The sequence below is a fragment of the Alosa alosa genome, chromosome 1, assembly GCF_017589495.1.
Source record: "Alosa alosa isolate M-15738 ecotype Scorff River chromosome 1, AALO_Geno_1.1, whole genome shotgun sequence".
Taxonomy (NCBI): Eukaryota; Metazoa; Chordata; class Actinopteri; order Clupeiformes; family Clupeidae; genus Alosa; species Alosa alosa.
Genome location: NC_063189.1, coordinates 7,619,161 through 7,630,584, shown reverse-complemented (window position 1 = coordinate 7,630,584; position 11,424 = coordinate 7,619,161). Strand labels below are relative to the sequence as shown.

Here is an 11,424-nt window from a genome sequence, read left to right as displayed (position 1 = left end):
CCCCCTAGTTGTTACTTTGGGAACATGCACATTCATGTTTGGGAATGCATGTAAGTACCGTCTAGTGGGTGCCAAAAAGGTTATCACCCAAACCTAGGCTACTCACTCTAAATTATGACAGTCGTCTGTGGTACAAGGTTATGTATGTATGTAGCCCTATGACCAGCCGTTTTAACAGTAGGGCTGACGAAGAGCGAGTAGTTTTCACTAATGGGCTACGCCACTAGCCTGTAGTAGGCCAAATAATGTTCACAGCAGGTAAATTGTCAGATTTAGTGTATTGTTTGAACTTTGGCTAGTACATGGGGGCAGTCGTGGACTGCTGGTTAGGGCTTGCCGGTTCGATCCCCGACCAGTAGGAATGGCAGTGCCCTTGAGCAAGACCTAACTCCTCACTTCTCCCCGAGGGCCGCTGTAGTAAGGCAGCTCGCTGCTCCGGGTTAGTGTTTGCTTCACCTCACTGTGTGTTAATTCACGGGATAAATGCCCTTGTATACGCAAGTATACTTGGCCTAGAAACCTGATTTACATTTACATACATGTCTAGCCTACTGCATTATGTAGGTTAGGCTACTTTGTTTTACTGGCACACTGCATGTGAATATTTTTGTCATCAGTGTCAATAACTTTTCAGCAGATTGGTGGGCTAATAGTAGAACATTCAATTTTGGTTACATCAGCACATCCTTTTTACCCCAAATGTGACTCAACATTCCTCGACTATACAGCACGTCTGGCACGAGGAATTCCACCAACAAAACGGAGGGATACTCCCTCTGTAGAGGAATTTGGGACTTCCATTCCATATATGGACTTTTTGATATCAATCACAGCCAAGAGAAAAGAGAGGAGGAGCCTCTATCGATTTACGCATAGATCAACTTTCCATACGAGACCTGTGATTGGAAGCCAGAAAGAGGAGGTACCTGAAGTTTAGACATTTGGGGTTGGATATATTGTTTCTAGAGCAATAGATTGGCTTACATCCGTTCTGTAGGCATATAGGCTACAGTGAGTGTTTTCATTGCCTGTTAAACATTTCAGTGAGAAAATGACTAGCTCTCAGTTCAACAAAGGTCCAGCATATGGATTGTCCGCGGAAGTCAAGAGTAGGGTAAGTGATATTGGGAATTTGAACCAGTGGTTTCTTGTGTTATCAGTAGTGGAGGTATGCAGCACTGGATAACATGACAAAGTAGGATTAGGCCTAATGAGAAAAAAGTAAGTTGCCTCATAAAAGTTTTAGGGTTTTTTTTTTTTTTTTTTTTTTTTGCATCTTCGAGGGTGATTTAAAGTAATGCAGTGGGCTAACTAACCGGCTACGTTTCCAGGTGAATAGGCTTCGATTTGCTCATATCCTTCTTCTATTTTGTCATTATAATATTACTTTGTACAGTTGTTTTATCAGTAACGAAAAAGCATGGGCGTTGGCGTTCATCTCATTCAATCTGAAGGTTCGTGCTGTTCCATAGGAATTTTGAGCTTATCAAAATTCCTATGGAACAGCACGAACCTTCAGATTCTTCGAGTAGGCCTATGCGCTTAAGAGCATCAGCTGGTTTAGACATCTCTGCATGCAGTTAAATACCCTGAATGCAAAGGTCATGCAATCAAAATATTAACTGGATCACAGTCCTGTTTGAGGTACTCAAACTAACACTGATTCGTTTGTCTAACTTCACAACTTGGAGGTTCGTCGTAGGCGATGTGTTAAACCCTGCGACCTCAACTTAGGCTACTTCATAAATTGAAAGATTTCTTCATTGATGCGGTTTTTCAAATTGCACTGCAACATGACATAATATATTCAGTAGCCTAGTTATGGGTAGATAGACGTTATGAATGTGCACAATCAATCTTTTTAAACGGAATGATATTTGTGGCTGTAGCCTTTAAAAGCCCTTGTTATGCTCCTCCCCTTGGCTTCTTTTTTTCAAGATTGCACAAAAGTATGACCCCCAGAGAGAAGAGGAGTTGCGGATTTGGATTGAGGATGTAACTGGAGAATCTATTGGGGAGGACTTTCAGAAGGGTTTAAAGAATGGCGTCATATTATGCGAGTGAGTAGGCCTATAGTCTATGAACATTTTGTTGAAGGCAAGCTGTCCTTGTTTGTCCTCAATTCTTACAATGTTCTTGCAACTAGACTCATCAACAAGCTCCAGCCTGGATCTGTGAAAAAGGTCAACAATTCAACCCAGAATTGGCATCAGGTAAACCTAACATTTGCATCCATCAGTTTTAGGAGCCAATACCCTATATGTTAATTGGAATGTGCACTTCGGTAGACTGGGGGACATCAGACATCTGTTTTAAAATATTGACTTTATCATTGAAACTCAGATTTTTTTTGTGTCTTACTAAAGCTCGAGAACTTGACCAACTTCATTAAAGCAATTACAGTGTATGGATTGAAGCCTCATGATATATTTGAAGCTAATGATCTGTTTGAGAGTGGAAACATGACCCAAGTTCAGACGACTCTCTTGGCCCTTGCTGGCATGGTAAAACCTCTTTAAACTTATAACTTTAAACAGCTGGAATTGCTTATCAAGATTACACAATGTTTTAGTGTACATTTATATGCTGTTAGGCCAAGACTAAGGGAGTACAAACCTCTGTGGACATTGGGGTGAAGTATGCAGACAAACATGAGCGAGGATTCAATGAAGAAAAGATGAAGGCTGGTCACTGTGTTATCGGACTGCAGGTACTGTATGATGAGATCCATGAGCATTCTTATGAATTGCTAAAAACTGTTAACTATGTTGACCAAACTTATTTGGTGTGTGGTTACAGATGGGGACAAACAAGTGTGCTAGCCAAGCTGGTATGAATGCTTATGGCACCAGGAGGCATTTGTATGATCCAAAAGCTCATATTCTTCCACCTATGGACAATTCAACTATCAGCTTACAAATGGGAACCAACAAAGGGGCCAGCCAGGTTAGCCTTTACCTTTCATTGCAGAGATGGTAGAAACACTATATGTTGACTATTCGTGCAGAGTTGTCAGGTTATATCATCTTTTTTTCCTGTTGTGCCAAAATAACATCAGTTGATCTGTTTGCAGGCTGGAATGACCGCTCCAGGAACCCGGCGTGCCATCTATGACCAGAAGCTTGGCACTGATAAGTGTGATAACTCAACAATGTCTCTGCAGATGGGCTATGCCCAAGGAGCTAACCAAAGTGGACAAAACTTCGGATTAGGCCGACAGATCTATAATCCCAAATACTGCCCCAAAAATGAGGACGACAAGGAGGAGAATGGGCAAGAAACTGATGGTTGTATTCAGGAATACCAAGATGAAGGATACCAAGGTTACCAAGAAGAAGGACAAAATTACTAGTGGAATGGTTTCTTTTTTTTGGATTTGCCTGCTCAGTTATTGAACTTAAGTGCCTTACTTAGTCATATATCAACCATCCATAAGATGGAGTAATGTGATTTAAATGTTTCATGTCAGAATGTGTGTAATTGCACAATTCAGACCAAAGAGCTGCTTAGTCAGATGCTATACCATACAGTAAGGCTGTGAAGTGCATGGAATTCAACATCATGGTGTTATGAAGTGTGTGTGTGTGTGTGTGTGTGTGAAATGGATGGCTTTTAATGGTCATCTACTAAAGGTTGTGTCAGCGATTGCAGGCCCAAACATAAATGATCACATTAATCTAATCTTTCCTCACGATCCGCTAGCTGCCCGCCCCATAAGCAGGCTGTCAAAAAAAAAAAAGTGTCTCTTTAGGCAGCCGAGGCTCGGAGATCTGTACACAAAAACAGTAGACCGCAACAGTGCTACCACTACCAACCACTCAAAACCAAAATGAATAGTGTTCCAACCAGTCACCGACGAGATGCCCGTTTAGGAGAGTTTCGATTTAGAGGGAGTAGCGAGCTAGCTAGCTCTATTTTGTTTGAATGTCAACAGAAGTGACATTACCCTGCAATCGCTGATACAACCTTTAACTATTGAATTATTATGTGTAAGACGTTTTGTCCTAAAAAACCTTTCCCGATTAATGTTACGTGTCTGCACAGGTCTTGTTTAGTGTCAGTATTTTAAGTATAAAGGAAGATTTAAGTTTCCCCAGTGTACACAAATAGCACTAAATGTACTTATAAAGGTAAAGTAAATGTAGGAAAGAGATTTTTAATGTAATTTGCATCTAGACATTCCAAGATTAGTTACTTGAAAAGGGATTTCTTTGGTAATGATTGATTTATTTTCACAGTGTTCAGATACACCAGATGCCAGTGTGTATTATTATTATTATTATTATTATTATTATTCATTATTTTTGGTAGTTGTTGTCACGCCCGTTGTTGTGAAATGCAAACATATTTTTAATTGTTTGCAAAATATTACAATAGATGTCAATAGGCATATTCATTTATTAAATTTCCATCATATGGGGTCAATCTGTTTTATATTTTTCTTGATGTTGTGGTATGGATAAGATACACTAATTGTACATGGATTGTACATGGATTGTATCTTTTGCCAACAGACTTTTTACCTTTTGTGGTCTTTATCAGTGTTGAAGCAGTAAACTGCATGAAAATAAAGCAACAATTTGCCACTTTTATCAGACAACTTGGTATCCTCAAATTAGCCTAATGTATATGGGAAGGACAAACATGTAGGCCCAAAGTCCTTTTAGGCAAGTCTCTCCACTCGGCGGCCATATTATGACACTTTTTGGGCACTTATCGGGCATCTATTTCAAGTAGAATTGCGCGTGTGCAATACTTCACGAATCACGACACACCAACCTCGCTCCAGCTGCGAGATCACAACACATGATTGCCACGATGTATTCATAACATACCACATGATTGGCACGATGTATTTACGATGTGGAAGGGGCGGAATATGTGTAGACAACTGCCATGTTTGCATTATTAACTAACCCCATACATCTTTTATGGGAGATTCTTTGAGTGCTGCCTGCTCATTAGAAAGTCTCTGGTAGACACCAGCCACCCATGATACGCACTGTGCAGTGTGTTGCAGGTAGGAAAATGTTAAAAAGTTGGTAAGACTACATTAAGGAGAATAGCAATATTAAACAACAATGTAAATTCAATCAATAGCCTAATGAAATAAATAAATACTGATATATAATATAGGCTGCCTTTTATTGACACATTGCAAAGAAGAGAGAGTGCAAAGAAGCAGAAATCAGTTGAGTAATTTGTAGGCCTAGCTTTGTTTTACATCTGGAGGAGCAAGACAGAGGTTGACTTCAAAAGAGAGTTTTTTTTTCTTTATAAGTTTCATGGATGGGGTCAGAGGGTAGGCTAATAGAAAATCCTCTGTAGCAGCTGCCAGCTGGTTACTTCTGCAATGAGCAAAGTAGCTACTTCATAGATTAGGATGGGTAATTGCCTAGTTAACATACTGAGAGTGATACAAGTTAACAACTAACCAAATTAATAACATTATTTGACATGCAGTGTGTGGCCTAACCCATTTGCTTTACTTTCACTGCCGCCTCCAAAGATGCTCCGCTTCACCCCTCTCTCTGCCGCCTGTCTTGTTGAACATGCTCAGACTGTACAAGTTGCGTAAAACCGGATATTACGTACAGGTTTGAGCATAAAACCAACATGGAGGCGCTTGGTAAGAGGACATCAACAGTCTGTCTTGATTTGCACATTTTATCGTCATTGTAACACTAACTTTATATATAAATGTCTGTATAGGAATCTGTTTTAAGCTATGTATGGTCAGTTAGTAACTAATGAACACATATCTTTGTTCAAGGTTGTTTTAAAGTGTGACCTTGTATCACGTATGCTAGTTTGCCAGGTAGCTAACGTTAGCGTTGCGGGTCTGTGGCACTGTTTACCATCACCTTACATAATTTTAGCTTGAGTGTGGTGATTTTGTGTTGTTGGTGTAAATTCAATAGTAGCGTTGTCGTGGTCACACTTGGAACTATTTTTGTCTCTCAACTGACACGTAAAGTATGGTAGACCAGTAACGTTAGCTCATAGATAATTTAACTCTTGCATTACCAGTGTTGACTTATCATTACGTTCACTTCAAGTGCATCTTCCTTTGTTGTAGTTTTTCGTCTCTCCAGGTTGGGGACTTTCTCGAGGTAAGGCAAACTTCCCAAACATGCAATTGGAAACAAATGTCTTTTGGTACATAGGAGAAGCGTTTCCTAATGCGAATCTTTAACGTAACTTTATCTTCGCGCAGGTCTTCTAACCTTTCGGTATTCTGTGGGCACAAGAACCACATTTTACCCCAGAGCAGGTAAACAGCCATTTTCTGAATTGGCAGGTTGTAAAGATGAATCGCATTCCATTGCACAAATACACTCTATATCTTTTCATGTTTAGCTTGGTTCCAGTGAGGGAGAAAAGCACAGCTTTGGCAGCCAAGCCAGCGTCTGCACCAAGCAATAAAGGGGAGTATGTTATCACCAAACTAGATGACTTGGTCAACTGGGCTCGTAGGGTGAGTATGCATAACAGTGATTATGATTTTGCACCATAATTCATTCTCTCACTCTCCCTCCCTCCCTCTCTGTATATAGGCTAGTGTATGAGTATGATGACAAGATGACAATGGAAATTAGACACATGGGACCCAGCTTAAGATGGTTGAACAACGCAAAGGTGTATGTATGTTTTACAGAGCTCTTTGTGGCCAATGACCTTTGGCCTGGCGTGCTGTGCAGTAGAGATGATGCACATGGCTGCTCCTCGGTATGACATGGATCGTTTTGGAGTGGTGTTCAGAGCCAGCCCCCGACAGGCTGATGTCATGATTGTTGCAGGGACTCTCACAAATAAAATGGCTCCTGCCCTGCGTAAGGTATTTAAGTTTTTTGCTTTTTTCAAATGACTCCCAAACTATTATAGCTGAGTTATAGATGTTCAAATACAACATTTGTCTAGTAGTTTCTTTCTCTTTAATGTCTAGGCCTAGTAGAAAGTAGTAAAAGATGTCAACTTTGCTTATAGCAGCAAACATGAGATTTTTCTCGCTGATGGCTGAATTGAATGTCCGATTCATACCCCATTCCCTCTTGAAGTGAACATGTTTCTTATTTTGTGTAGGCAGTAAACTTTACTTTAGGCTTTGTATAAAACTGCTTCTTGATTGGTGTTTTGTTAAAGTTACTTGCTATGCTATAGTGGCTATTGTTCGAAATAATGCATTTGAAATCATTTAATCATTACATTACATTACATTTAGCAGACACTTCTTGACCAAAGTGACTTACATATGTCAGCTATATTACAAGGGATCACATTGTCCCTGGAGCAACTTGGGGTTAAGTGCCTTGCTCAAGGGCACAGTGGTGGAAGCCGGGAATTAAACCCACAACTTTCAGGCTAGTGGAAGCTAGCCCAGCTCCTTAACCACTACACTACCACCACCCCCGGATAGTTACCAGGAGTGGGGTTTAAACAGATATCAGTTAGTTAAGTTAGCTCTTAAACCTTAAGACAGCCTTAATTAGTTTGAAATGGCAGAGTTCCATTCATATCTTTCTGATATGATATATTCAATTCAACTTGTATCAGGAGAAGGGTAGAAACCTTCCGGGTGCTGCTTGGCCAGGTCATAAACACATGCTAGCAACTGCCACTGGTTAAGAAATCGTTCATAGCAAAGATGATAAACTTCAAATAGTCATAGCTAGGATAGTTCATAGTAAAGATTATAAACCTTGTGTGCTCACTCCTCTTTTGTGGTTCACACACCAAGACACCTTTTTAATGCCCTAGGTACAGAGTCCCTAGTCCCATTACTTCATTGTTTCAGGAGAGTTTGCAAACAAACCTTTTTTACTGGGACATAACAGGGCTCATGTGAGGATAAGCTATGAGTTAAAATATGAGTCATTGTTGAATGTAATGATTGTAAAATTGTTTTTTTTTGTTTTGAAAATAGGTGTATGACCAGATGCCGGAGCCCCGATATGTGATTTCAATGGGGAGGTGAAATCATTTTCCTATTCATTTGCATTTAAACAGATGTATGACAAAATATGCTAAATATCTCTCTAAGAAATGTTCTTGTAACTTTTATGTTGTATGAGTGTTTTTAATTTCTGGCTGAAGCAAGAAAAAAAAGGTGTCTTGTTCTGCATAGGAATCCAGAGGTCCATGTTGTAATCGTATAGTAGTGGTGTCTGTCTCTCAGCGCTGCGCAGACTGTGTGAAAAACAACACAATTTTATGTCCAGTTGCTCAATTTATTCATTAAGCAGGAACTTGGACATAACGGTGCAGATAAAAAAAATAAAATAAATCATCCTTATGAAAAAGACTACAGACCTGAAGTTTGCCTACAAAAAAAGAACCAAAACGGCCATCTTTGCCCATATAAGAAGATCCGGTTGTTAATTGAAGCTAACTACCTATGGCAAGTTAGCTCTGGGGTAGCAAAAATCTAAGTGTGCCGCCTTCACTTACCGGAGATCACAGTATCCACTCGAAGGCAGAGGACAAAAGTGTGTTCAGGAAAACGTCTGCATTTCAGACTTTTTCATCCCCGCGAGAGTTTAACAGGTGCGATAATTCAAAATCCCCATGTTATTTTCCCGTAGGAAAAATCGCCAGATACCGGATGTCAAAGATGCCTGATTTTTAGGGGAGCGAACTTTTTTGTAGGCGAACTTCAGAGGTCTATTAGCGACCCAATGATATATTTACACCGCATTCAGAGAGGAAGAGACTAGTGAGGAGAGACAAGGAAACATGACTGACATTCAGCGATTACAGGCAAAATAAGATGCAAGGCGCCTTGACAAAGCTAAAGTGATCTTCCGCTTTGGAAGCGAGAAGTGTTGGGCAATGAATGAATTTCCAGCTGTCTCTTTGCGACTTTAGACTTTGTTTATTTAATACTTCTGTGAATCCTTAATTAGAAATCACTAGCAATGGAACTGGGTTGCTAGCTATTTAGGTAAAGGAGTAATTGTAAATAGGGGGCATAAAAGAAAACCTTTGTTGTAGATGACATGATGTATCTGTTTTCAAGTACTGTGACTGAATGGTTGAGCTTCTCAACCAGGAGGCATGAGAAGCAGCAAAAAATATTCCCCTTTCACACCAAGGCCTCGATAAACCCTGGGTGATTGTTCTGTCTAAAAGGGTTGACCCGGGTTGTCTGCCCCTGCTTAGCAACCCACCTCTCAACTTGGGTTGGACCAGGGTCCGATTAGGGTCAATTTTGATGTGAATGGCTTTTGCGACCTTGACTTTTGTGTGCTATCGTTTTGCAAATTGTTCTGTCCCTGGGAATAACTCTGGTTCACTGGCTTGTTTTGAATTGACAAAAGGTCTGACTCATGGTCATTAGTTTGAAAGTGATAATAGTATGTGTTAGACACCCAAGCACACCATACGCCAAGGTACGTTTCAAACTATACAAGGGCTTTAATTGGCCTTAAAATGATTTTCTCAACATCAATAAGATATTTGAATAGATGATTGACGGTGATTCTGACATGAATTCTCAGGGATCTTTTATTTATAGATATGCATAATTCACAGTGCATTCAGTGCCTTATTGGAGAAGTTAACATCCTTTGCCATTTTTGTGGTTGCAGGCTCATTGCTATTGGAATCGCGCACCATATTGGAGAGGTTTAGATCTGTTAAATGTTGTCTGTTACTGGTACCTTTAGCATTTCACACCCAGATAACGTCACCCATGATACTCACTTGGGTTCTCAGCAATATACCCTAATATAGGTTATGCTAATATACTGTAGTTATGTTAATAAAAGTTAGCAGTACCTACAGGCATACTGTACCGAAAATTAACCAAACTGTGACTTTAACATTGATGATTGTGTACCGTTATACCCCTACCAGACAGACATGCATAGAGATTCCTTGGTGTTTTGTTAGATTCTTTTTGTTCCTCTGTCCAGTGTCTGCTTTCATTTGAATACAGGATGGGAGTCCAAACCAGAGTGTTTTTACTCTGTAGGACATGAAGTTTAATGTCAGTCTTAATGCTGGTGAAAGTTTGAAAGTTTGTTGATATTTGCCGCCCGTCAAATGGCACCCCTTCCCTTTTCGCTCCCGAAGTAACGTTTTGATTGCCTGGAATTTTTTATGTCTCAGACTCTGAGCACAATTTTTGTTTTCTAACAGAATACAGAATTCTTTTTAAGCGCAGACACCGAAAAGACAGCTAGAGGACCTTGAGATATTTTCTGAATCTGACACCAACTGTATTCTATTAGAAGAATACACTTCACTTTTAACTGGATGAATTTTGCGTGTTCTTATTCTGAAGTCCACATAGTATTACTTCTCAATACACTCTGCATAAACTTTAAACTATAAATATGCGCAGTTCTCAGAGAAATGCGCCTTTTCAATCTTAATAATCTTAATATTTTACTATGCATTGATGCAGTGATTTTTTTTTTTTTTGAAGATCACAGTCCTATTGTATATATTTTTTTCCTTGTTGCCGTTAATTTAAAATATATTCTATTTATTTCAGCTGTGCTAATGGAGGAGGCTATTACCACTACTCCTACTCTGTTGTGAGGGGATGTGATCGCATTGTTCCAGTAGATATATACGTTCCAGGTAACAAATAAAATAAGCATCCACTTTTTGTTTGCTTTGAATAAGATGCTCCATATTGCCTTGTCGATATTATTTTGTGTTGACTGGGGTTTTTAACTGTTCATTTCAGGCTGTCCACCTACTGCAGAGGCTCTTTTGTATGGCTGCTTGCAGCTGCAGCGGAAGATCAAGCGTGAGAAAAAATTAAGATCTGGTACCGCAAATAAGAGCCAATGTGTAAATAATTTATTCCCCTATACCTGTGTTTTGGCAGTAGACCACACCTGTTGTACTATTTGCCTTCACCCTCCAGTATCTTCAATAAAACGTCTGAATATCCTTGTATTTTCCTACTAGCTTTTATCTTAAGCTGAAATTAGCTATTGAAGAAAATCATCTGTAGTTTCATCAACAGAGGGGGTTGTCTGTGACATCACTGTGGTGGTTCTGGATTAATTACAATAAACAAAACATTTCTTATGTTTACATAATTTTAGTTTTTTTATTTCAAGTGTTTTACATGAAAGTTTTACAAAGGTAACATTACATTTATGAACCATAAAACTTCAGTTGTACCCAAAGTCTCATTAATAATTTATAGTAGTAAAAGTATTGGATATATTTGTGCTGTGCTCTAACCTGCTGTATGGGATGGGATATCTATCTTCTGTATTTAAATTGTTAGGTTTTATCGTGGACTTCTCTCGTTTGATCTGTTGCCCTTAGATATACTCACTAATGCTCGACTGATTAGTGAATAGATAAAAAGTGAGTGCGCGGGGTGTGCTGTGGCACAACTGGCTACAGCCTCCATACCACATTCAGGGCGAAGTGCTTGATGGTGTTTTATGCCCCCAA

General features: G+C 39.5%; 2 protein-coding genes across 2 annotated transcripts; both read left to right on the top strand.

Moving 5' to 3' along the window:
- The first annotated feature begins 941 nt into the window (after positions 1 to 941).
- Positions 942 to 4,592, top strand: cnn2 (calponin 2). Its single transcript, XM_048263889.1, has 7 exons — positions 942 to 1,114; positions 1,939 to 2,060; positions 2,147 to 2,213; positions 2,367 to 2,504; positions 2,594 to 2,710; positions 2,800 to 2,946; positions 3,074 to 4,592. The coding sequence occupies exons 1-7, from the start codon at positions 1,052 to 1,054 to the stop codon at positions 3,350 to 3,352; spliced, it is 933 nt and encodes a 310-aa protein (XP_048119846.1). The 5' UTR covers positions 942 to 1,051; the 3' UTR covers positions 3,353 to 4,592.
- Positions 4,593 to 5,572: 980 nt separating this feature from the next.
- LOC125307394 (NADH-quinone oxidoreductase subunit B 2-like) lies at positions 5,573 to 10,905 on the top strand. Its single transcript, XM_048263356.1, is given in 9 exon segments — positions 5,573 to 5,629; positions 6,080 to 6,113; positions 6,218 to 6,274; positions 6,361 to 6,478; positions 6,659 to 6,838; positions 7,925 to 7,971; positions 10,499 to 10,587; positions 10,697 to 10,768; positions 10,771 to 10,905. Coding segments are annotated over 9 exon segments (633 nt in total). The 5' UTR covers positions 5,573 to 5,616; the 3' UTR covers positions 10,794 to 10,905.
- The last annotated feature ends 519 nt before the right edge of the window (positions 10,906 to 11,424 follow it).